This window comes from Trichomycterus rosablanca, chromosome 25 (genome assembly GCF_030014385.1).
Source record: "Trichomycterus rosablanca isolate fTriRos1 chromosome 25, fTriRos1.hap1, whole genome shotgun sequence".
In the NCBI taxonomy this organism is placed as follows: Eukaryota; Metazoa; Chordata; class Actinopteri; order Siluriformes; family Trichomycteridae; genus Trichomycterus; species Trichomycterus rosablanca.
Window position 1 is genome coordinate 2,699,051 of NC_086012.1, and position 26,281 is coordinate 2,725,331.

General features: G+C 42.0%; 3 protein-coding genes across 6 annotated transcripts in view; all 3 read left to right on the plus strand.

Moving 5' to 3' along the window:
• Nucleotides 1-1,743, plus strand: part of arhgef2 (rho/rac guanine nucleotide exchange factor (GEF) 2) — a 35,324-nt gene extending 33,581 nt beyond the window's left edge. The window contains exon 22 of the mRNA XM_062987631.1: nt 453-1,743. Within this exon, the coding sequence (XP_062843701.1) occupies nt 453-523 (71 nt within the window). The 3' untranslated portion in view covers nt 524-1,743. The remainder of the gene's footprint in view (nt 1-452) is intronic.
• A 1,315-nt stretch (nt 1,744-3,058) lies between these two features.
• On the plus strand, nt 3,059-7,831 carry LOC134302511 (annexin A2-like). Its single transcript, XM_062987633.1, has 13 exons — nt 3,059-3,112; nt 3,217-3,297; nt 3,734-3,827; nt 4,255-4,349; nt 4,496-4,609; nt 4,929-5,019; nt 5,094-5,173; nt 6,047-6,106; nt 6,194-6,284; nt 6,376-6,471; nt 7,102-7,160; nt 7,255-7,365; nt 7,620-7,831. Exons 2-13 carry the CDS (start codon nt 3,250-3,252, stop codon nt 7,680-7,682), a joined length of 1,002 nt encoding a protein of 333 aa, XP_062843703.1. The 5' UTR covers nt 3,059-3,112; nt 3,217-3,249; the 3' UTR covers nt 7,683-7,831.
• Nucleotides 7,832-11,061: 3,230 nt separating this feature from the next.
• LOC134302776 (tropomyosin alpha-4 chain-like) lies at nt 11,062-26,183 on the plus strand. 4 transcript variants are annotated; one of them, XM_062987979.1, is made up of 8 exons: nt 11,062-11,693; nt 14,963-15,096; nt 16,803-16,920; nt 17,009-17,079; nt 18,346-18,421; nt 21,627-21,689; nt 22,335-22,404; nt 24,984-26,183. In XM_062987979.1, the coding sequence occupies exons 1-8, from the start codon at nt 11,562-11,564 to the stop codon at nt 25,064-25,066; spliced, it is 747 nt and encodes a 248-aa protein (XP_062844049.1). In that variant the 5' UTR covers nt 11,062-11,561; the 3' UTR covers nt 25,067-26,183. The 4 variants fall into 4 exon arrangements, with proteins under 4 accessions (XP_062844049.1, XP_062844050.1, XP_062844052.1 ...); XM_062987980.1 differs by lacking the exon at nt 18,346-18,421 and adding an exon at nt 19,130-19,205; XM_062987982.1 differs by lacking the exon at nt 24,984-26,183 and adding an exon at nt 22,487-22,569.
• The last annotated feature ends 98 nt before the right edge of the window (nt 26,184-26,281 follow it).

A 26,281-nucleotide genomic window follows, 5' to 3' on the forward strand; every position in this document is an offset into this window, starting at 1 on the left:
AACATGCGGTCCATTGTATAGTCACGCTACATCACGCCTGTGTCTGAGGGAGGGACGGATGGCCGATGCCTTGCGATGGATAGGTGGAATGTCCAGGGTATAACTGCCTTGGTGGGACCAGATAGGCCACAACCAGTTGCAGTCATAGTTTAGTGGTTAAGGTACTGGACTAGTAATCAAAAGGCTGCCACTGCCAGGTTGCCACTTGAACAAGAACCTTAATCCTCAATTGCTTAAATCGTATAGTCTCAACTGTAAGTCGCTTTGGATACAAGCGTCCGCTAAATGCTGAAAATGTAAATGTAATGTTAATGCAACCCTGACCAGAATAAAGCAGTTGATTAAAATGAACACTGAACAAACAGCCACTTGGAAGACATTCCACTAACTGATGCTGGCAAATTCCATTTTACTATCTGCGTAACCTGACGGAGTTCTTTCTCTGTGTTTAGATCTACAGGACATCCCAGAAGAGAGCGAGTGTGTGAACGAGGCTCCAGACGGCGACTCCCCGAACAGTTAACGCTGGTGCAGACTCTGGTTTCTGTACACGTCGCTACGTACCGCTTCTGCTCCCCAGCTCTAAAGCTTGTATGTTAATGAGAAGCTGTGCTGTACTTACGGACTGAACTACTCAACCGCATTCGAGATACCTGAAAAACCTTAAAAACCTTGCTTCAGTTCAAGCAGGGCGGAGAAGATCCGAAGGACATTTGATGTTTGTATTTGTGGAATTTAAGCCGTCGAAGCAGTTTGTAAAATCTCCTATCATGAAGCGTCGCCTCCGACCGCCTTTCTTTTTATATTTTCCGATATTTAGCGCGAACGGCTGACTGAAACGGAAGGAAGATGAAATGTTAAAAATATAAGAAGGATGTAAATAAATGAGTCATTTCGGCTGCTCCTGTTAGGGGTCGTCAGAGCGGACGATACGTCCACGTATTTCACTTGGTGCGGTTTTTACTCCGGACGCCCTTCCTGATGCAGCACTAAGGGTGCACTGATATGTGCCCCCCAGAACGGCTAGGTCTATGTAATGCCATGCACCTACTGTACTTGTGAGCCCAGCCTGGGATGCAGTCCTCCAGAACTCGGGCACTGCTGTATTTAGCGCTGTGGCTCTGCTATTAAATATAAAAGGATGTAATAAATGGATATGAATTCATGTACTGTATTTTGATGTCAGAGCCCAGACTGAGTTTGACAAGGTCGTAAAACACTTGAAACACAATGACCATGAAGACAGGGACTTAATGAAGTACCAGCCACAGAAGAAAAGCCTCTAATTGCAAGAGAAAAAGACCAAAGTTTTTAGCCAGTGTGTAATCTATTACATGATATCTATAGACTAGATGAAATGTGTAGAACTTTGGTAAATGTTGCATGAAGGACATAGGGAATCGTTCCGTTCCGTCCCCCCCCCCCCCCCCCCCCCCCCCAGACACCGTATTGGCGTAATCCATCTGCTCAGTGTCGTTCTCTTCATTCTGCCTCACAGTTACAAACTAGACAGACTAGATTAAAAGGTCAATATAGGGTTTTGTTCTGTACTATGTATATTATGTATTTGTATAAATATTTGAAGGATTTGACAAAAAGAAAAAGAATGCTCTTTTACATGTACACCTTGTATCTTTTTTTAACTTTTATGTTGTAACTTTATTTTTTTTATTTTTTTTAATTATTACTTGAACGTACCGCTTGTTTTGATTGTGCTGGTCAAATATAGCCAACTGTAGGAAATTCAGTGTGTTTCTGCTTCTTTTTTTCTGTATGTGTGTTTTCTGCATGCCACACACACACACACACACCACTGATATTATTTAATGACTGATCAGGGTCTCAGTGGCATTAATTCACCATGACTACATTTTTCTTTTCTTTTGGCTGCTCCTGGATTTAAGAGTCACCACAGCGGATCTGAATTATTATTATTTTCTATATTCTGATGTAGTCAGTTGAATTTTACAGCATGTGGTTATTGAACAGGTATAAAGGTAATGACAGGAAACTTAAACTGACATTTCTATAATGAGAAGGTATAAATCTATATACCTGACACCTGAGTATAAGCTTATTGGACATCCTATGGTTACCAGCCCATGGCGCCTGGGCAGAAGTGGAGGAGTCTCGTGCGAATCCACCGAGGCACAGGCGAAAAAGAAGGGGGGTCAAGGAACTGCGGAGGGGCGTGGGGCAGGCGAATATTCCCTCCTTGGATACAATCGGGATCCCCAGCAATGGAAGACTAATTGGCTACTCTAAATCAGGAGAGAAAGGGAGAAAATGCATAAATAAATAGACAAATGCTATTAAAATGTGATCTTTTCAGCTATAACAAAAGACACTTCTGAGAAGGCTACTCACAAGTATGTCTGTGGGAATTTGTGCCCACTCAGTCCAAAGAGCATGTGTATAGCTGGGCACTGATGTCGATGTTCCAGTTCATTCCAAAGCTGTTCAGTGTGGCTGTGGTCAATGGTGCAGAACACTGGAGTTTCTTTAAACAGGGTTTGCTTTATGTCCAAATATTTTTGTAATACCTGTGTAATAACTGCAGCTGGAAAGTGTAGACAATGATTTTACACTATTATTGCGATGGCAACAAGAATATAAAGAATTTCAGAGAAACCCAAGACACTCTTTGTGAAAACTAGAACTGGAGAACTGCGAGAGAAGTTTCATGATAAAAAAAAATACTGACCAAGACTTAAATTCATTTAGTCTGTATTTCTAGTTTTTTGTTTATTTTGATTCCATGTTACTATTTTAGTTTAAAAGCAAATATATTTTTGTAGTTTTTTGTTACGAGTGATGACAGAGAACTCAGGACTTTCTGATGAAAAAGAGGGTTGAATAGGTTTTTTTTGCTTTCTAAAACGGGGCGGGGCCTTTGTGATAGATAAAAGCACCATGACTGACTGTATTCTACATAACTTCATCCTCGACCAATCCCATAAACCTCCCGCTGTAAGTGAAGAAGCCAAGTCCAGTGTTTGACAACAGCTGATCACGCCCTTGTCAGCAAACACAAGAGGACGACTCCGGTACAACAGTCGTTCACCTGTGAAGAACAGTCGAGTTACAGGAACTGACAGGATCAGGATCTTTGGTGAGTTGTTATGGAATAAAGGACCAGGGGTTTAAGGTAAGGCATGGTGTTTTGGGTAAATACAGCATTTTGTCTTTACCGTTTTTTATTCTGTTGTACTGCAGACACGTCTGTCTCTACTGAGTCGCTCTGAAGAAATGGAAATGGAACCAACCACCGTTGAGTATTTTCCAGCCAAACAGACTGTATGTATCTTTTTCTTCTTTTCTGGACTAAACCCGTTGACATTTACATTTTACAGGTTTTGTTTAGTATTAATTTTTTATCCAAAATTACCTTTAAGTCAGTCAGAACCCAGTTCAAGTAGTACTCATGTTCATATCAGACTGAGCTGTTATTTATACAAAGGGAGCCAAACAGAGTACACACACTTTAACAGATGTTAACTGTGGACTGTTTAAGTTGAACCAAATTATGTAAGCGATAAGTAGTATAATTTAGGATGTAGGTGACACATTCATCCCTTGATGTTTGTATAAATTTTGTGTAACTTTTATACAAGTCTGTAAATATTTGGCACATCTGTATGTATTTTATATTAAATTATAAACAAAATTTTAGAATTTGTTCATTTTCATTCATTCCTTCATTATTATGTTTATCTGTTGGCTTTTATTTTAGATGTGGTGGGGAACTCTTGGCACTGTCCGTCCATTTCTGCTTTTTGATCAACATCAGGATGCTCGGGAGATCCACGTTGCGCTGGAGAATAAAAGTACGACCCTGAAGTAACAGTCTAATGAAATTAACTGGAATTAGTTCAGAATTTGCTAAAGGTTACAGTTCTAGATTTCCCTTACAGTGTACACTGTATGTCCAAAAGTATTTGGACACCTTACCATGGGCGCGTTACATAGAGCCACCTCCAAATTGCAGTTTTTACCTGTAGTGTGTAACTTCTGATTCAAAAGCATGTAAGCTTTGTAGGTAAAGTTTAAAAACTCTGAATCCAGTCCAATGATCATGTAAAATCAGCCCAAAAGCAACTGCAATGTGAGTTTTAAGCCTCACTGAACAAATCAAATTTACAATAAAAAGCCGTTCACGTATAAAGCAGGACCAGTGTGTGAGCAGTGGAGTTTATAGGGACAGGGTTGCACCACCGAGCATCTTTGCAAGTTCTAGTCTTGTGTGTGTATCAGATGTTAATGTGATGACCCTGGTGAAGATACTTACCAACAGGACCAACAACCAAAGACAGAGCGTTGCAGCAGCCTATAAGAAACTCACCCAGAAGGTATCTGACGTCACACCTCACAGTAAACACGTCTAACCTTTAAGCTTACTTTCCTTCCTTTCTTCCAACCCGAAAGAATGAAATCTGAACAGTTTCTAGACTTTTGATCCGTTGCTGTAAAGAGCTGCGTGTTTCATTGTTCACAGGATCTGAGTGCAGCTCTGAAAAAAGGCGTGTCGGGCGCAGTACAGGAGCTTCTGCTGGCTCTCATGATGACTCCAGCTCGCTTCGATGCTCATCGCCTCCGACAGTCCATGGAGGTAAGGCTGTAGCATGCAAAAGACTGATCAGAACACTGTAGGGAGGGTCCCTTCCTGTTCCAGCATGACTGAAACCCCTGTGCACACAGCAAGCTCTATAAAGACATGAAGAAAAGCTTGGCCCCTACTGAACAGCTTTGGAATGAACTGAAACATCAACTGGGGCTGAATGGTTACAAATTCTCTAGAATAAATACTTCTTAAATTCTAATTATCCAGTAATCCCAGAGTGACATGTGTAATAATAATTACGTACGAGGATTTTTTTATAATATTAAAAATATATGTGTGATGATATGATATGTGTGTGATTTTGCAGGGTTTGGGCACCGATGAAGAAGCTCTTCTGGAGGTGTTGTGCACCAGATCACCAGATCAGCTCAGAAACATTACTGTTACATATCATGAGGGTAAGAAACGAGTGAAGTCCAGAAATTATTGAGGAAATGCATGTCCACTTTTCTAAGCTGTTTTTGGTGTGCAGAGTTTGGACGTTACCTGGAGAACGACCTGATCAGTGAGACCAGTAAGGACTTCAGCAAGCTGGTGTTGGCTATACTCAAGGTACAGTCTAAGATACAGAACATATCAAGAGAGGGAAGGAAATGGTTATTAAAATCTAAATAATCACAAGTTCCTACTATGGCCAAAAGTATATGGACATCTGACTTTAAGGTTGCTGGACATCCCATCCAAAATCTTGTGCTTTAACATGGAGTTAATATGGAGACAGCTTCATGTCTTCTTGGAAGGCTTTCCACAATATTTAGGGTTTATTTTCTGTAGGAATTTGTGCCCTTTATGTTTAAAGAGCATTTGTAAAGTCAGGCACTGATCTTGGATAAGAATGCCTGGCTCACAGACAATGTTCCAGTTTATCCCAAATATGTTCATAGGAGTTAAAATCAGGGCTTTATCCAGGTCACTGTAGTTCCTCTGCACCTAACATGTCAAGCCATATCTTTATAGACCCACGCATATCATTCATTAATTCCATACACGTTAACAATGGGTGTGGCTTAAACACCTGAACTAATTAATAGACCGGGGGAGAGGTCAACAGATCCAAGCTGTAAAACATGCTGTCGGATCTGAAGTGTTTGGGGGGCTGATGATTGTCACTAAAAGTCCTGGGAATCATAAATCCCGTAGAGTACCTGGAGATTTTAAATGTAGCCCTGATTGCCTTCCAGCAGAACATTTAAAACATGTGTCCACACTTAGACAGAATTCCATCTAAGCAATGAGCACAGAATTAAGCACTGGCATTTGTCATCTCAGTCCCCTGAACTAGATCTGAATCCACTGGGAGAACTAGATGCCTGGAGGATCTGAAATAGTTCTAAGTTGTGATTAAGTTGTTAATGATTAAAGTCTGTGTTATGAGGAATACCAGCGATGTTGAAACTCACTGATTCATCTCTGTTGCGTTGACAGAAGGAGGAGCAGAACACACAGGGCATTCTCGATTATGAGCTTATAAATCAGGACGTCACGGTGAGACTTTGTCTCTTTCCTTCTAAGTGTTTTATAACGTCACGTCCGGGAGCATCAAAGCACTGATGAATCTTTATCTGTGTTTAGAAACTGCAAGATGCTGTCAGTGGAAAGAAAGCTGACCCTGCACCCTGGATTAATGTCCTGACCTCCCGCACTTCTGACCATCTCAACAGAGGTATCTAACATTGACAACCGTGTAAATGAGAGGAGAGCTGGATGGGGGGATCACCTTATTCACCTGATGTGATGCTTTCCTGTTATGCTAGTGCTTTTTAGGTTAGAAACTCTGAGAGGAGAGGAAGTGGAGAAAACAATCCAGAGCAAATTCTCAGGAGACCTCAGACTCGGCCTGCAAATTCTGGGTGAGGAGACAATTTTACACTGTTACAGAGATGTAACTGGATTTAAGTACAGTACACGATTGAAAATATATCATGTATAATGTCAGCCATGAATTCTCAGTGTCACAGTGTGTCAGTCTAGGAGCAACAGCAGCTCAGCCGTAAACTAATTAGGCCTCCGAATTTAAAAATCATGACAGACTGAAGCATGTAGCAACTTTCTCACGGTTTGCAGACACTCAACCTGATACTCTTCACATTTAAGCTGGACTCAAATATCAGCTGTAAAACACTGTAAAATAAGATAGCCCACCAGGGCTGAGATTTCAAGCTCTCAAGTTCAAATCTAAGCTCTGCTATGGGCCAGCCAGCAACCTTCACGGACATAACTGTCTGAGGGCGGGAGGGCCGAATGGATTCCTCATTGCTGCTGCAGTTGCGGCCTCTGCTGGCTGGTCAATGGTGCTGCACATAGATGGTGATTAATAGAAGGCATGTGTGATAGGTAAGGCCCTTCCTGGTCAGGGTAAGGGTCTGCAACAGTGGAGAAAATACATTTAGGTAATTGGATAAGACTATATTGGAAGAAAAAGTAAAAAAAACCTTTTGACAGATTATTGTTTGATAATCACAATCTGAATGTCGTTACAGTTCAGTCGATTCAGAATACCCCACTTTACCTGGCCCAGCGCTTACACACCTGCATGAAGGTAAGTGACGCTATATAAAGTTCCTACTTTGTATAGTTAGTAGGCTATTGTATAGAGAAATTTGATAAACACATCAGCTGTGCTTTTGGGTTAGAAAAACGCTGTGGTTCGAGGCATAATGGTGGCTCGGAGTGAAGAGGACCTGCTGTGGGTGAGGGTCGAGTTCCGCAAACTCACCAAACTCTCACTCTACTCCACCATACAGGTCAGATACATTTCAATCAGAATACTTTTGTTTTGCTTTGCATTTTAAGTGAGAATGGCAGCAGGATGAAGCTGTTGCTGAAAGTAAATTAATTAATTAATTAATACTTAAAAGGTTCAAAGATATTTGTTGTAAATGTTCAGCTCTGAATTTCAGATTTATTTATTTGTAAATGTTAAGATTTGATCTAAAGCTGTGCCCATATTTCCTGGCTTTATGTTTACATGCTTTCTTCCATTTCATTAAACCCATAGAAAGAATTCAAAGGGGACCTGCAGCTGGCACTTCTGGCTCTGTGCCGATCTGAGGATGGGTAGGGGAGCTTGGAAGCAAGACAGACAACGTTTCTTGTTCATGTGTGTTTGTGGAAACCTGTACAGAATTCTTTTTAACAGAAATTGGTGTTCAGATAAAAAACGGCATGTTTAGTGGGTAACTGTAAATGACTGGACGCACTATTTGTGAGGTCTTTGTGAATAAATTAATGTTATTAAATAAATTATAAAATGTTTTCTGTTTCACTGTCTGTTTTACTCTTGCTTAGCTCTAAATAAACCAGTATACAGTATGCAGGATATTCTGGGCAGTTTACAGTACACAGTATGCAGTACATACTGGGAAGTATACAGCAAACAGTTTGCATTACGTACTTGGCAGTATACAGTACACAGTGTGCAGAACATACTGGGGCATCATACATAATGCAGTATATACTGGTGTGCATACAGTATACAGTAAATACGGTGGCATTATACATTATGCAGTATATACTGGGACAGTATACAGTAAACAGTATAAAGTAAATTTTGGGACAGTATGCATTACGCAGTATACAGTGTACTTATTTAGTTCCAAAGAAGCTGGGAAATGCAGAAAAAGAATTTCATTGTACTGTAAAGTGTATATATAAAACATAAATGCGTTTCACCTGCCCTAGATTACCCTTACCTCTTAGGTCTAGCAAGCTGAACTTGCTGTCTGTCCCACGCTCCCGCTTAAAGACTCGTGGGGATCGCGTGTTTGAGGTAAACGCTCCAAAATTATGGAATGCACTACCCAACTTTTTAAGATCTGCAGATTCTGTAAATTCTTTTAAAAAACAACTAAAGACTTACCTTTTCAAGCAGGCATTTGTTTAATGTTGAATGAATTGTTTATTTATTTTTATTTTCTTATTTAATCATTTATTTGCTTTTTTATTTATTATTATTATTATTGTTGTTGTTTAATTTATTTTATGTTGTGTTGTATTATGTAGATAAGTGTATATTTTGTCATGCAATGTTTTTGTAAAGCACTTTGTGATTCTTATCTGTGAAAAGTGCTATATAAATAAATTTTACTTACTTACTTACTTACTTACCACAGTGCAGTATACAGTATCTAGTGTAGTGATGGAGTATGCAGTGTACTGTACTTATACCATATACAGCAAACAGTAAACACTACGAGAATGAATGAATGATTGAGGGTGGCAGGGTGGGTAGCTCTGTCGCCTCACAGCAAGAAGGTCAGCGGTGGGTTTGATTTCTGTGTGGAGTTTGCATGTTCTCCCCATGTCTGTGTGGGTTTCTTCCCACCAGGGGCGTTACTACAGGGGGGGGGGGGGGGGGGAGGGGGGGGGGGTGCACTGGGGCCCATTTAAATAACTAAAACTGTGCATTAAAAATACCAGAGGCATTCATATATATATATATATATACAGTGTATCACAAAAGTGAGTACACCCCTCACATTTCTGCAAATATTTCATTATATCTTTTCATGGGACAACACTATAGACATGAAACTTGGATATAACTTAGAGTAGTCAGTGTACAGCTTGTATAGCAGTGTAGATTTACTGTCTTCTGAAAATAACCCAACACACAGCCATTAATGTCTAAATAGCTGCAACATAAGTGAGTACACCCCACAGTGAACATGTCCAAATTGTGCCCAAATGTGTCGTTGTCCCTCCCTGGTGTCATGTGTCAAGGTCCCAGGTGTAAATGGGGAGCAGGGCTGTTAAATTTGGTGTTTTGGGTACAATTCTCTCATACTGGCCACTGGATATTCAACATGGCACCTCATGGCAAAGAACTCTCTGAGGATGTGAGAAATAGAATTGTTGCTCTCCACAAAGATGGCCTAGGCTATAAGAAGATTGCTAACACCCTGAAACTGAGCTACAGCATGGTGGCCAAGGTCATACAGCGGTTTTCCAGGACAGGTTCCACTCGGAACAGGCTTCGCCAGGGTCGACCAAAGAAGTTGAGTCCACGTGTTCGGCATCATATCCAGAGGTTGGCTTTAAAAAATAGACACATGAGTGCTGCTAGCATTGCTGCAGAGGTTGAAGACGTGGGAGGTCAGCCTGTCAGTGCTCAGACAATACACCGCACACTGCATCAACTCGGTCTGCATGGTCGTCATCCCAGAAGGAAGATGACGCACAAGAAAGCCAGTAAACAGTTTGCTGAAGACAAGCAGTCCAAGAACATGGATTACTGGAATGCCCTGTGGTCTGACGAGACCAAGATAAACTTGTTTGGCTCAGATGGTGTCCAGCATGTGTGGCGGCGCCCTGGTGAGAAGTACCAAGACAACTGTATCTTGCCTACAGTCAAGCATGGTGGAGGTAGCATCATGGTCTTGGGCTGCATGAGTGTTGCTGGCACTGGGGAGCTGCAGTTCATTGAGGGAAACATGAATTCCAACATGTACTGTGACATTCTGAAACAGAGCATGATCCCCTCCCTTCGAAAACTGGGCCGCATGGCAGTTTTCCAACAGGATAACGACCCCAAACACAACCTCCAAGATGACAACTGCCTTGCTGAGGAAGCTGAAGGTAAAGGTGATGGACTAAACCCAATTGAGCACCTGTGACGCATCCTCAAGTGGAAGGTGGAGGAGTTCAAGGTGTCTAACATCCACCAGCTCCGTGATGTCATCATGGAGGAGTGGAAGAGGATTCCAGTAGCAACCTGTGCAGCTCTGGTGAATTCCATGCCCAGGAGGGTTAAGGCAGTGCTGGATAATAATGGTGGTCACACAAAATATTGACACTTTGGGCACAATTTGGACATGTTCACTGTGGGGTGTACTCACTTATGTTGCCAGCCATTTAGACATTAATGGCTGTGTGTTGAGTTATTTTCAGAAGACAGTAAATCTACACTGCTATACAAGTTGTACACTGACTACTCTAAGTTATATACAAGTTTTATTTCTATAGTGTTGTCCCATGAAAAGATATAATGAAATATTTGCAGAAATTTGAGGGGTGTACTCACTTTTGTGATACACTGTATATATATATATATATATACACACAGAATTGGCCATGACTGTGTTTGACATTAAACTTCTGTAACCAGTAACTACTTGTCTTGTCTTTAATGTAACCAAATCCTAATAAATCCTAATAAATAATAAAGATAATAAATAATAATGGAATGAATGAATGATTGTAATGAATTAAATGTAAAGGAGCAGCGCCATCTACTGGCGGCTTAGTGCCAGTATACTGTACAGACAACATTAAATACGTGTATCATGTATATTTTATATAAATTAACCAAACCAACCCCGCATTTAATTAGATTTAATATTTATTTTCTTTTAAAAGACTTTTAATGAGATGAATGCGTGATTTATTGCGTCATTTCTGGTTTTCAGGGCGGGGTAAAGCGGAAGTGGGTGTAATAGGAGGGAGAGGAGAAGAGTTCACCAGAGAGAAAAGCGAGACTGAAAGGCAGATAGAAGCACCGACGGTCTCAATTTACTCTTCGTTATTCGGTTCCTGCTCTCTCTTCCTGGTCGTTGGAGAAACTTACTGTCGAATAGAACCGAAAAATTCGACGTTTACTACAAATTCCGGTCGAGCCAATTTTATCAGAGCTTTCTGAGCGTTAGCATATTCGGCTAACGGCGGCGAGTCTATGCTAAGCTAATGCTAACGGTAACTAGAGTCGCTCTGCACTAAAACTGTTCACAAACTGCAGAACGTTTATATTTCTTTAAAACTTCAGTGTTTGTGAATTTTCAGCGACACTAAACTGTTTACTTTGTTTCGTATTTGTGCAAAGACTCGAGTTGAGTTTCTGAATCTCAGTGTATTGAGTTCTAGTGGAAGAGCAAACCTGCATTGTTAGACTTATACAACTTTATTAGTTATAAATCCAGCTTATAATTAATTATATTTGTATAAAATGGCCGGAATAAATAGTGTAGAAGCTGTGAAGCGCAAGATTAAAGTTCTCCAACAACAGGCGGATGAAGCTGAGGAGAGAGCCGAAGTCCTCCAGAGACAAGTGGAGGAAGAGAAGCGATCCAGAGAGCAGGTACAGTTTTATTCAGTTAAACTAAAGTTTATTTCACTGTTTTCCCTTTGACTGAACGATTAAAACATAAAACTTTATCCTGGAAGTGACGAATATGACCAAAGATCCTTAACCGGTAGTGGCTTGGCCTTCTAATTTCACCTTCGTGATGATTCACTGCATCTGCTGACTTCTGTGCCCACATAAATAGGGCTAGTTTGCCTGCACCCGTCTGCCTAGGTCATAACCATAACAATAAAACGTGTCGAACGCTTTGTACAAATTCCAAAATGTGGATCTTACACTTTCACCAGCCAGATTCATTTTCGCTTCCAAGGTCACAGTTACTAATGACATGGAACAGTGGTCGTTTTGAAAGGATATTTGTCCAAGGTACCAAGATGCATCAGCTGTAAATTAGAAACTGCTGCAACACAAGTGCCCATGCGAGAATAGAGTGAAGTTTGTTTCTACTGACCTGGACAGGGCGGCATGGTGCCTCACAGCAAGACGGTCCTGGGTTCGATCCCCAGGTGGGCGGTCCGGGTCCTTTCTGTGTGCAGTTTGCATGTCGTTGGACCTACAGTCCAAAGACGTGCAAGTGAGGTGAATTGGAGATACAAAATTGTCCATGATTGTTTGACGTTGAATTTGTGAACCGATGCACCTTGTGTAACGAATGATTATCTCTCCTGGCATGAAAGTAACGATATAAAACATGTATAAAATATGATGTTAAAATCCTAATAAATAAAATAATAATTACCTGGGCTAAGAAGAATTCTTCTGTTTGAGTTTTGTGATCATTTAAAAAACTGCTACTCCTTGAACAAAATTATGTTTAAAGGAAAATGTCAAACCCAAGGCGTTTAAACCCAACACCACTGTACCTACTGTTAAGCATTGTGGTGGGGATAGTAGTATGTTCTGGGGAGTCTCCTGGAGCTTAGGGTGGCTTTCTGTACTCGATTCGACTCTGTGTTGGAAGCCAACGCTGGCAGGTGTTAAGAATCGGCTGGCGGTGATGTTCCAGTTTATTTCAAAGCTGTCGAGTGGGGCTCTGTGGAGGCCACTGGAGTTTCTTTCCCTTTGGACCGTCCCTAAACTGTTGCTTTTGGAAGCATATAATTAAGTTACAGTTTCTATTATGTTTTTTTTTTTACAGGAAAAAACACAGGAATCCAGCAATTAGAAGGGGTGTCCCAATACTTTTGTACTTTTTTCCTAGAGAAAACTGTCCAGTTACATAAAAAATAATTTAAAAAAATAATAACTGAAACCATCACATTAGTCGTGACGACGTCCTGTTGCTTCAAGTCATTTAATGATCTGCAAGCAGTCCTGTTTTTAGGGTGTGGTCACACATTTCAATTGTTAATGGATTTTTAAACGCATTGACGTCTCACAATACTCCCTCGGCTCAAACGAGTTCATCGTGATTTTAATCATATATTTCTGTATCGATGGCTGTTGTGTCCGTTCCTAATCATTGCTCAAAAACGTGATTAAAATCCAGTGAGGAAGGTTCATGCTTTATTAATGAATGTAAATCATAGCGTCAAATAAAACCCGTCGATCAGATGTTCAGCGTTATGAGAGAATGCTTAAAAATAGACGTGATGAAAGAGAAATTGTCGCCATCAAGAAATGGTTAGCATTGTGCAATGCTTTTCACTAGTATTACCCTGAGAGCTAAACAATGAGCTGTCGGACTGGTTGATTTGGTTGCTCTAAACAAGAAAAACAATTTGCACAAAGCCGTGTCAACCTTCAGAGCACAAATGAACGTGGGGCTAGGTTAAAGTTGTTCTCCAGTCTTAATGGAGTCACTTGTAGCTGCCACAGGAAGTGTGCTTGGCGACTGATTGCGGTCCATCCTTTAGGATATTCCCGGAGAGGAAACGATGTTTACCGCAATGCCGTCCGGTTTTGTTCATTTGAAATGCAAATTAAGCTCAGCGTGCTCATTTTAATAATGGTCCTACAGGTCTTTGAACAGGGGCACTTTTGCTGTTTGTTTGCTTTGAGCAGGCCTGACTCAGTTTGATATCCTGGTCTAGGTCACAGTGGGTTCGATTCCACCGGGAAACACTGAATACCCTGGGCTGGATACCAATTCATCGCAGGGCTTTGGCCATCCCACCAAACCAAACCAGACATAGCCAGTAGTGTCTGATTAGAGTCCTGGCCGGTCGATAGCACAGCTGAGATTTAAATACCAGGTCTCAGCGGTGGTGAGCTAGTGTCATAGACCACTACTTCACCCGAGCACCCAGAGCAGCCCAATTGTTAATCTGTTCTTGTGCTATATTTAACAATGACTGGCTCCTTTTAGCGGCCACAGGTATTAAACACACCTAACAGATGCCAACAATGCAGTAAAATGCCATAAAAATATCAACTTTACCATCTGAAATGCCATTAGGAAAATTATAATGAGGGGGGAGTGTGAAACTCGAGGCAACGCCACGCCTAGTTGTTAGTATTTGTACTGCACACTTTGCCACTTATACTATCGGTGTAAAATAAGCAAAGTTGACTTACAGAGCCCTGACCTCAGCCCTACAAAAGCTTTGGAACGAACTGGAACTTTAATTGAAGCTTTCTTGACCAACATCGGTGCCCGACCTTATAAATTCTCTTTTGACTGAACTTCCCACAGACGTACTTCAAAGTCTTGTGAGACGCCTTCTCAGAGGAGCGGCTTTTCTAGCTGAAAAGACCACATAGAGGTCCCTCTATTTTAATTCCAGTTGTTGTTGAACTGGGATGTCAAACAAGCTCATGGTCAGCTGTCCAAATACTTTTGGGGATATAGTATAGGACGTATTGTCTCTGTTTCATTTCAATGGCAGAACGTCCTCTCTTTCCAGTCATGCTCTTTGTGGTTCACTTTGCTTATTGTGGAATTCTGGGCTGCATATTTTGACCTACTTGTGCACATTCCAGCGCTTCCCATGTGGTTGGAATTTTCTGCAGCACCCCACCCCCCCCCAGAAAATGAAATGCTACCCATCTGCTTTCTCATTTATCTCGTGTTCCTACCTTAGATCCCAACACTTTTGATCCTGAAGTGCTTCAGGGTACAACAGAAAATAAAATGAAGTCGAGTATTTAGAGTTCCCTGGTACCCATTAGGTTATAAAAATACTCTGGCACGTCTGTTCAATCCGCCTGCAGTTCAGTCAGGCCTGGCCTTTTGCTGAGCTGTAACCCGGGTGGTCCCCCCCCCCCCCCCCCCCCCCCCCCCCTGCATTCCTATTCATTTCTCTCTCTCTTTGTCTGCGTAGGCCGAGGCGGAGGTGGCCTCTCTGAACAGGCGCATCCAGCTGGTCGAGGAGGAGCTGGATCGAGCCCAGGAGAGACTGTCCACGGCGCTTCTCAAACTGGAGGAGGCCGAGAAGGCCGCGGACGAGAGCGAGAGGTGGGTGTGGAAGCTTGGCCTGAATGAACCAGTTTACAGTTTAGAATGAGGGGTTTAAATCATATACTAATAGCGGTTTCAGTCCACATTCCTTACATACCTCATACAGTTAGCAGATTGGCGTGTGTTTGCGTTTCATGACATAAAGTCCCCTGGGATGCAGCTTTCGGCTCGTACTAATGACTCGGGCTTTGATTTTGGCTTTTCCCACCACATGTTTGCACCCCTTAAGGTCCAGTTCACATGTAATTGTGTTTAAGTGCTTCACATTTAGGATTTCACATGCTTAAGAATTTGGTGGGGGTTATCTGAGTCTCAGTTCAGTTCTTTTAACCTGCTTTCAGACCAGTTTACCCAAAGACCTGATCCTGGAGTTCACCAGAAAAGCTTTTCTTCTTATTTTTGTATAAATATACAACAAAATTATATGTATTTTTCCACTGCTAGTCCCCAGACAGATTGCCAGTCCATCACAGGGCTTCGTGCATCCCCGCTCCCTCCCCCTCAGACATAGCCAATCATGTCTGTGTTGGTGCCTGGCTGGTCAATAGCAGCTGCTTAGATTCAAACCCAGATCTATTGTTTTGACTGGAAACAACATTTTTAGGGAAAGTAAACAACATTTGGTTTTGTTTTAACTTCTCACTGTCCTATAAACACTTCTGGACTTCTAAACTTGTGATGATGGACAAATTAACAGTAGCAAAGAAACTACAAAGCTTCAAGCCAAACATTGCGAAATTCATACAAGCTATAATAAGTAATAAATAAATGAATATGATCGTGGGTGCTTTTAAATGCTGCTTTGAGTTTCTCAGCATCTGGTGATGCTTCTGTGCTTATTACTAGGTTTAGGTACTGGACTAGTAATCAGGTTGCTTGTTCACGCCCCACCACCCCCAGTGTTGCCACGGTTGGGCCCCTGAGCGAGACCCTTAATGCTCAATTGCTTGAATTGTACTCAGTTACAACTTAAATTCCTAAATGTAGTTAATCATTTTGGACATTAATTGAGCGCTTCGATCTCTTGTGGTCATTCAAATGAAAAAAAATGTGTCTGAAAAGGACTCTGGACTCTAGGTCTTGTACCAACCCTAAAAAGAAGCACAGATTACTGAGAATAACATGTGGCTGGTGGCAAAAACACCGAACACACACCCTGTATTGCTCAACTGAAAGATAAGAGCACTTACGGCCCTCCGAGTATTTAAATAATTTGACAACTGGCAATTCAAGATTTTAATGTGCTTTCAAGACCACAAAATATATGTTCACGACTATAATAGTCTTAGGCTGCTCAGCCCAACAGCACAATCCACTTGACCGGGGTCTTAGCTGATCTAAGATTAGCCCGACTAACACATGGTCAGGTAATACCTGGCTGCTGGCTTATTCAGATTAGATTTAGACACGTAAACATGAAACGGAAAGGTCAGTAGTGAAAGGGCTGCAGTTACTGGGAAAGGAAGAAACGTCAAGGGTCAGAATATGGTCGACTGGATTCCTCATTGCTGTTGCAATCGCTGCCTCAGGCAGGTGAAACAGAAGCTGTTGGCTACTACACATGTATCGGAGGGGGCATGTGTTGAATACGGCCCTGCTCGGTCATCGCAGGGGTCTGTGTAATTAAATCTGACTTTTTTGGGATGGAAAAAAGGAAAAAATCATAAAACGAATTAAAAGAAAAGTTAATGTATTCATTTTAGGGGCATGAAGGTGATTGAGAACCGCGCCCTGAAGGATGAGGAGAAAATGGAGCTGCAGGAGGGCCAGCTGAAGGAGGCCAAGCATATTGCTGAGGAGGCTGACCGCAAGTACGAGGAGGTACGGTCTCACTCTTATATTTTGTCCTACAGGTTGGACATTTGCTTCGTTCCTTGCTGTTAACTCTGTTCGCTTTTGTGTTGTTTAGGTGGCTCGTAAGCTTGTCATCATCGAGGGGGATTTGGAGCGCACAGAAGAGAGAGCACAAGTTGCCGAAGCGTGAGTCAGGCTCACAGTCGTTACACACACACACACACACACACACACACACACACACACACACACTGCTAGTTCCAAGTGGCCAACAGTCCAACTCGTACGTTCTCCCATTCATTAAACACTAACACCACACAGCAGTGACTCGGTGCTTGATCTTAGACTAGCAGCAGACTTGTTTCTCTCTTTTAGGCCCGGTGCACACAGCACTTAACATCTGCTTCACCTCTGTCATTTAACAGCTTTAGGAGACATCAGGTGGTGCGCAGTGCCTTTAGTCTAGTTTTACCCCTAATTGCGTGGTGTTCTTGCTCACATCAAAAGCCGCCCCACCTTTATGTCCCACCCTTTTTTCCCCCCACAGCGTCAGCATCAAATGGGTGATTGCCACCAACAGCACAGACTACTGAAACCTGTTGGCTCCAAAATCACTTATAATTCTAGTAAAAAAACACCTGGAACGGCAATAAAGGCGTCAGTTAAAGCTCCACCGAATTCACAGTAGTTAAAATCGCGTCACGTACCATGAAACGTTCCGATTTAACATTTTTCAATCACGTAGTGTTCAAGTGCCTCACGTTTACTGGTTAATTTGCGCTACGAGGCGTCCTAGCAATCCTACGGCAATTCAGTTAGCACCGCTTGGTCAAAATGCCCAATGTGTCAAAGTGTAAAGCAGCCATAGCATGTACTTACATTTACATTTTCGGCATTTAGCAGACGCCTTTATCCAAAGCCACTTACAGTACACAGTCTGAGCAATTAAGGGTTAAGGGCCTTGCTCAAGGGCCCAACAGCAGCAACTTGGCAGTGGTGGGGCTTGAACCAGCAACCTTCTGATTACTAGTCCAGTGCCTTAACCACTAGGCTATGGTTTGCCCTTACATACAGACACGCTTCATACGTTCAGTATGACTCCCCAACAATCGGAGTTTAACACGGCATATACGAACACACAAACTCCCCCATCCACTAAACACGGGTCAAGATCACTGCTGAGATAAGAGCTGTGGTGTGTTACCTGAATATCTGGTACATGTTTACCTATTTAAAAGCATTTATGAAACAAGGGCTTCCTAGGATGTTTTCTATCAATCAGAGAGGTGGAAATGCCATCATAACTAAAGTTACCTGTGCTTCCTTTTTCCCCTCATCCGTGTGGCTGCGTGCATGTTCCGAAATACCCACCAACCCATCCCAACCTGCATGCGCTCTGCGTCTGTTGCGCCCATCCCACCACCCTCCTTCCCTCCCACCTCGACAAAACAGAGCCAAGCGTCAGTTGGAGGAACAGCTGAGGAATTACGACCAAACGCTGAAGAGTCTGCAGGCGGCCGAAGACAAGGTACTGGCCCGGTTCCGTTTCCCAGCGGGTTCCTCTTACAGGCCCCCGGGGGCCGAGCGGATGCGGGGCTCGTCTTTTTCGCCGAGCTGCCTACCGTTTCTGTGTGAGCTCGAATTAAAGGGTTGCCATGTGGGCAAGTGAGAGTTAGGTGCATGGCCTCTTGGGGAAAAAAAGGAAGGTTAGAGTTTTAGGCAGGTGTCGTCAGCTTCTCTCCCGCTCTCGTCCGGTTGTTTATCCCCCTGCTCCTCCTTATTCATCTTTCTTCTCATTTCCTCTTGGCTAAGTGAATGATCTGTGTGCATGAAAGTTCCTGCATCCATCCCATCATTTATTGATTTATCATTTGAATGTGTTGCCTACCTGCTCCCCATTATTGTCCTGTTTCCACCTACAGCAACTTCATTTTTCACAAATGTTCAAATATAGAGTGATTGTTCCACCCAGATCATGCACTAGCAATCCAGTGGTTTTGTTCTTGTCTTCTATATGTGGTTTTTGTTAAAAATGGGTTATCTTTTTTTTGTTTTGTTTCCCTACCTACTTGTTTCATATCCATAATATTTCCCCATTTATCTCCTCCTCATTCACTACACTGTCCTCATTTCTCTCCTCCACATCGTGACTCCTTATGTTTCCATTGTCCTCTTACTTTCCCCCCCATTTTCCCTTCCTGTCTCGAACGTCGACACGGGAAATTTAAAACTGCAGCAAATGTGCCGAATTGGAGGAGGAGCTGAGAAATGTCACCAATACCTTAAAGTCTTTGGAGGCCCATGCTGAGAAGGTAGGAAAAAGAGGGATTGGTGAAAATAAAGAGGGAGGGAAGGATGATTCTTGCATGTGTGTGGATCGTAGTAAGTACTTTCTTTAAAGCACTCGAGTGTAAAGACAAAGATTCCCAAAATGTGAGCATGAATTAAATGGTTAACTCCTCTTGGGTTGGATTTTATGTGACCAAAGTCATAATTTTCAATGTGAAACAAAGGATTTCTAACTACTGCCAGAAGAAATGATTTGAAGGGGTGTTGAAGGCTGACGTCTAAGATTTTTAGGTTTTGATGTCTCTCTTTAGACTACAAAACCGACATTATTGATTGAATGTAATATCATATTATTAGAGAACGATTAAAACCACAGATACTTGTAAATAAAAAAACTGAATGTGTGTTGTTAACTCTTGATTTTAGAAGTTAAAATTAGGTTTAGGGTGCAAATAAAGTGTTAAGAAAAGCCGAAAAGATCCAATATGGATAACCACCACTGTTCTTCATGGGTCATTTCGTTCTCCTTATGTCCGTAATCTGCCACAATTATGACTTTGGCAGCCAAGAAGAGACTTGATTTTAGTCAGTGTGTGTTTTTGGAGCTGTGTTTACTGCATCGAGTACAAATGAGCTTTGTGTTCTGTAGTAAACGGACCAGAAATGTTTAGGTTTAGGACGAGGAATTTGTAAACACTACACATACTACCACGTTATAAATGGTAGCAACATCTCGGCCCTTTCCGTCTGTGCCAGGGTCATTCTTACAGCTCTAGCCAGATGATATAAGTGTATTAAAATGAAAGCTTTGTGGTTTAAACCAGGCTGTAATTATACTGAGAGAAGTAAGGTTATATTTTCCAAGGAATTCCTGCATGCTCGTTCTTGATTTGACTTCAGCTCGAGTACCACTCAAGATCTAAACCAGCCATCCAAGAGGTTTTAACCATTTAGAAGCTCTGCAGCATTTTTAGAAATAGTTAATTCCGTTGCACATATTCATTCATAGTTTGAAAGGACCGGTTTTGGAGCACTCAAGATATTAGGATGGTCCTGAAACCACAGGGTTTTGTGGAAGTGTGTTCGAGACTAGTAAGAGCCTCTTACTTATCAGCCTTGTACAAGCAGGGTCTTATCAAAAACCCATGGCTGCTTGTTTTCAGTAGCTTTGGGCTTCTGTGCTGTATTTACGCATGATTGAATGTCTGAAACCACTTCCTTATGCAGAATATTCTGGTGTTAAACTGTTAGCTGTTGTCTGCCTGCTGAATAAAGAACTCATGTTGCAGATGTCATTGGGTCTAAAAATGTCTCTGGGTTGTTTTTCCTTTTTATGAGAAGCTCATTAATGATTCTGTTCTGTGTGTGTGTGTGTGTGTGTTCTTATCATGTTCATACTTTTGCCATAGATACCAGTCAATATTTTTTGCATGTTTTTTTCCTGGCAATATTGTCATGGAAACATAAAGTTCCCGCATGCTGAGTAGAATCAGTGGGAAGCGGTGTTAAGAATGCACCAAGGGTGTGTGAATTTTAGTCCTTTTTTTATTGAGAATGCCTAATTCCAACATGTGCTGTGCAGTATTTTGCATTGCAATACGTTTTCAAGTTGTGAGAAGCCTGTTGGTACATGACCTGGGCTTGTTCTGACCACCTGCCCTTTGGCAGATAATTATGATGATTGGACTTCAATAACCTATGTGCTTGTAAAACTTGGTAGCTCCATCTCTTTATAAAACATTTCGTATTCAGCACTCGTTACAATACGGATACGCATTCCTAAATAATGATCTGAATCCAGGCTGGACGGAAATAGCTCGCAAATAGTCCCGTGAATCCTCGGCTCTTTCCGCCCGACCCTCGAGGCCTGCGTACATGTAAAGAATGCTCAGGTCTAGTCACTGTGTGTTGATTGCAACATACCCATCACTTCCACTCTTTACTTTCCACTCCCTCTATAGTGCAGCTGGCTTCAGCCCACTGAAAGAATGCTTTTCAGCTCCGACTACTGACATCAGCCCTGCCCCCCCCACTTCCAAATTTTTTCTTTTTTAATCCTTCCATGCTCTCGAATGGAAACTGAAATCTTGCCGTGGTGTCTGTGTATTGGATAACTGAGGCTGATTTTTGCCCTTTAGTCTGTCTCTACTGCTCTGACGTTTCTTCAAAGTAATAGCAAAGCAGAGCATGGGAGCAAGTTTGCCTAGTTTCAATGGGAAAAAAAACATATCTAGCAAGCATACGTCCGATAGAATGTCAGATATCTGATTGTAGATTTTAAGTGTTGCCTTAAAGTCAAGGGCTTTTAAAATGTGCTGTATGTATGTGTGCATATATTGGGGATTGTCAACTGCTTAATAATGTACGGCCTTGTTATACCTGTTAAAGCACCCGGTTTGAAAAGAGGTTCTCTGATTGGCCTCCGTCGTTTGTTCTTTTTGCAGTACTCCCTGAAAGAGGACAAGTATGAGGATGAGATCAAGATCCTGACCGACAAGCTGAAGGAGGTGAGCTGCAGTTCTGTGTGTTGGAGCACACAGCTGTTGAGTTTAAATCTTCTTTAGTGAGATTTGCTTTTGGACATGCTTCTTGCTTTTTAAGCCCCAGGTTGCTACCGTCGGGCCCCTTAAGCAAGGTTCTTAATCCTCTGTTGCTTAGATTGAATACTGTGAAGGATAAAAGCGTCTGCTAAATGCTTCAAATGTAAATGTGATGTCTTAATATTCATTTATTAATGTAGAACACGCTCATGGTCGTATATCGACACGCCTGTATAGTGTACTCTCACCAAGATAATAATGTTAGTTTCATGCGACTGTACGGACGGCACAGTGGCTCGGTGGGCAGCACTGTCGCTTCACAGCAAGAAGGTCCTGGGTTCGATCCCCAGGTGTAGCTGTCCGGGTCCTTTCTGTGTGGAGTTTGCATGTTCTCCCCGTGTCTGCGTGGGTTTCCTCCCACAGTCCAAAAACCATCTACCAATATTTTTGAGTTTAACACGTCAACCAAGGAGTAGATACAACCCAATCAAGATTATTTAAGTACAGCTTATTTTTACCCAAGTATTTAGACTCAAAGTAAGCTCAACCTAATGATCATTAAAGGGTTAAATCGGTATGAAAGTCATTTTCCATCTTTTTTGTCCTCTGTAGGCTGAGACCCGTGCCGAGTTTGCTGAGAGAACCGTGACCAAGCTCGAGAAGGCCATTGATGATTTGGAAGGTAGGCGTTTCGTGAACCTGTCCTGAGCCCTCTCTTTGTTTTGTCTGTGTACACCCACTGATCATTGTGTATACACCCACAGGTGAGCCGTGTGCACAGAAATCGCGGTGCAAGGTCATTAGTGAGGAGCTGGACTGTGCTCTCCGCGACATGGTTTTCATGTAAATACCTTTTAGCATGCGTGTGCGGTGCAGTGCAGTGACCTGCATGAGGGTTTTCTCTCCGTCTCAGAACGTAGAGCTACTGATAGCGGCACTTTATCACATAAAGCTACGTATCTAAAGAACACACTAGGTTCTTTAATTAACCCTTACTTGGAGTGTAAAATCTTTGAATCCTGCGTGTAAATCAGTATAAACCCCAGTGCTTCTAGTACAGATGGTCTAGCTTCTGTATACTGAAAAGACAGAATGGAGAAGAAACCTGATGTGTTAAAGCTTTGAGCTTTTTCAGTTTGTTTAGCACTTCTGCTGTTAGTCACCACAGACCAGAATCACTATGACAACTGCATGATGCCAACAAACGGACCAACGGCTGCAGGTTTTGCGATGGTAGGGCTTGCAGTGCTGATTTAACAGCAGTTCCTGTCCTAATTCTAAAGACTTTCAGCTTACAGATTGTGCTGGAACTACAGTATAACGTTCTTAGCATTCTTACAGAATTTTTTTTCTATTTATTTATGCATTTTCTCCCCTTTTCTTCTGATTTAGCATAGCCGATTAGTCTTTCTCTGCTTGGGATCCCCGATTGCGCTCTTAGAGTGTATATTTGCCTGCTCCACGCCCCCTTAGACAAAATAACCTTTTGTGCTACCGATTAGGCCAAACTGGAAAGACGTATAACCAGCGGCGCTTAACCCTCACTTGCTTAGATTGTACACAACACAATTTTAAGTCGCTTTGAATAAAAAGCATCTGCTAAATGCTGAAAATGTAAATATAAGTGTAGTCCTCAGGCTTAAAGTTGGAACGTTGGCAGATTTATAGTGAGAAGTGTTGCACACACATCAGGTTCCCCATTACAACGTCCGTATCGTGGTTCTTGTATGCAGTCATGGCAGTGTGTTACAGGTTAGAGAGGATGAAAATAGACCTGTTCTTATCCACCCACATACTGCACTGTGTTGTGTAACAGCAGTGTGGAGACTGCTAACGTACAGCTCCGGTTTAAGAGCAGCGTCGACAGCTAGAACTCACTCTAGGTTGGTGTATAGAACACTTTGACAGTGACGAGGTGGTAAAAGTGGTTTCCTGCATGATGGTATTGCAGTACATATGAAATGGTGCTTGAACAATATGTTGCACAATAACTAAAACCACTCAGCTGTCCGTATGTTAATATTTGGCCAGCTCTCATAGGCTGCCGCTATGCACAGTGCATACACGATCACAGTCACGAATGTTAATGCTGACTTGTGTTCAGTGTGTACACAGGGTTGCAAAACTTTGTCTTTAAATGTTTTGTGTTTATTTTAAAACGCAAAGAAGGTGTTGGCGACTGCTCATGTATTTTTGGGTGGGAGGGGGGCGCGGTGATGGTCTCTGGCTCAGTCACAGTTGGGGTCTGCAGCAGCTGAGAAAGTTGTAGTTGGGGAATTGCATATGACTAGATAAGTAGAACGTAAATATTCAACTTTATATCCAAAATCCTTACTCGTACTTAGTCGTACTGCCTTTCGAATGAATCCACACATTGTACTTGCTAGCTAGTTAAATGCTTTACTTGGCCTTAATCAGTGTAGACTGTTCATTAGATTGTCACATTTTGTTCTGGCTCCTATTGTCATTCATTTTTGTTTTCTTTTTTATCAACCACTTTATCCTGGTTGCAGCAGGTCCAGTCCCACTAGAGAACACTGGGCGTAAGACAGGAATACCCTGTCTCTCTCTCTCTCTCTCTCTCACTGGCACAGAAGCTGTTGGCTTGGCTAGGATTCTGGGTCACTATATTTAAATCGTCCCGTCTGCCCTATCTTTTCTCTTGTACACTCACTGCTTAACTTTCTCCATGCGTTAAGTCTAAAGGAAGAAAAATGTTTAATGTGTTAGGAAGTCCACACTGTATCTACTCGGACCTTTAAAGTGCTTCTACTTTTATAGAAGAAACAATACAACCAAAAATTAACACACGTTGTTTCTCATTCCTTAAATATCAGCCAGTAAATCAGGTTTACTGTAGTGCAGACTGAATCACTGAATCATGACCCATCTTAAAATACGTAACCGGGCGGCACAATGGCTCGGTGGGTAGCACTGTTGCCTCACAGCAAGAAGATCCTGGGTTCGATCCCAGGTTGAACAGTCGGGGTCCTTTCTGTGTGGAGTTTGCATGTTCTCCCCGTGTCTGTGGTTTTCCTCCAGGAGCTCCGGTCTCCTCCCACAGTCCAAACACATGCAAGTGAGGTGAATTGGAGATACAAAATTGTCCATGACTGTGTTTGATATTAAACTTGAACTGATGAATTTTGTGTAACAAGTAACTACCTGTCTTGTCATGAATGTGTAAAACATGACGTTAAGATCCTAATAAACTAACTAAATAAAATGCATAACCTGGCAACTGTGTGCTTTGCTTTCTAGAGAGACTTGCCACTGCCAAGGAGGAGAACCTCAAGATCCATGCCACGCTGGATGCCACCCTGCAAGATCTCAACAACTTCTAAAGTTAGCACAGAACCCAACCCACAACCCCTGTCCCATATGCACCCCTTTTACCCACCTTTACTCCCCTCAGTTATCGCTGGGTGGTTGACCAAGGGCAAGGTGCTTTTTGGTGTAGGTAGCACTTGGCTTCATTCTCACCTCCCAGCCTGAAGCCCTCGGTATTTGCAGGGTTTATTTCTTCCCCTTCGTTTTTGTCTCGCATCTAGCTTTCTGTAGGCTCTTTCTTTCTCTCTTTAGGCAGACACATGCCGAACGTCTTAAACATTCCTTTACTTGGAAATATTTCTATTTTGATTCATTCCTGTGATTGTGTAATAACGCGACGGCTCTCGTGGCAGAATGTTGTGCTCTTTCAGTCCAAACGTGCATTTTTTTAATACAACGTGAAGCATTTTCCTAGAGCACGACATGATTAATCTCTTAATGCTGTTTGTTTTGGTAGAATTGCTTCATCGGTGTCATTGCTGAGCTCTTTTTTCCGGCCCCGCTCGTTTTAACACTTACTAGGCACCATTTGTTACCAGATATTTGTATTTTACTTTGCCAATTCCATGTGGGACCATTATGTTGTACTTGTATCAATGAATTATGCTTCAGAATGCTTTATGCTCCCAAATATGCTTAATTATTGTAATGGAATTTACACCCTGCTAGTTTCCCCACCTGATTATCACATAACGGTTTTCTTTATCGCTCTATTTCTCCCCAGCCCTAGAATTTGATTTGGCCTTTTTGTTCTTAGGTGATAAAAATTTACTTTGCAGCCTTTGTCCTTTTTAGGTGAGGCTTTTTCTTCCTACCCCTCCAAAGGTCATGACAGGGTTAGAGGCAGAGGGAGGGAGGCGTCACATTCCACTGCCAAAAATCGAGGTGTAAGGGCCAAAATAGAAAGCAACAGGAATGAACAAAAGTTGAAGGTATTATCTGAGCATCTCTTCAGTGTACTGTCTATTATTATCTGGAAACGTAAACATCAAGGCGCCAAGAACCTTTTTAACTGGAACTGAAATTGCGAAGTTAATGGTGTAAACATTTTGCATTTTGTCGACAGTGTTTCATTGTAATAATGACAAGATCAAATTTCCTCTTTTTTAAATAAAGTACCGTAACACTTAATGACTTTTCTGAATGTGTTGTTTTTGCTTAATTAAACATTTAGTGACCGACTAGATGCAGAAAAAGACTAGTCGACACCTCACCAGGTACATTTTGAG

Excerpts from the sequence above, each read along its gene's own strand:
- LOC134302511 (XM_062987633.1), top strand. The coding sequence starts at position 3,250 with ATGGAAATGGAACCAACCACCGTTGAGTATTTTCCAGCCAAACAGACT. Across the intron at positions 3,828-4,254 it reads CGTTGCGCTGGAGAATAAAA|ATGTTAATGTGATGACCCTG; the intron begins GTACGACCCTGA and ends TGTGTGTATCAG. Across the intron at positions 4,610-4,928 it reads GCCTCCGACAGTCCATGGAG|GGTTTGGGCACCGATGAAGA; the intron begins GTAAGGCTGTAG and ends GTGATTTTGCAG.
- LOC134302776 (XM_062987979.1), top strand. The coding sequence starts at position 11,562 with ATGGCCGGAATAAATAGTGTAGAAGCTGTGAAGCGCAAGATTAAAGTT. Across the intron at positions 11,694-14,962 it reads AGAAGCGATCCAGAGAGCAG|GCCGAGGCGGAGGTGGCCTC; the intron begins GTACAGTTTTAT and ends TTGTCTGCGTAG. Across the intron at positions 18,422-21,626 it reads TGCAGGCGGCCGAAGACAAG|TACTCCCTGAAAGAGGACAA; the intron begins GTACTGGCCCGG and ends TTCTTTTTGCAG.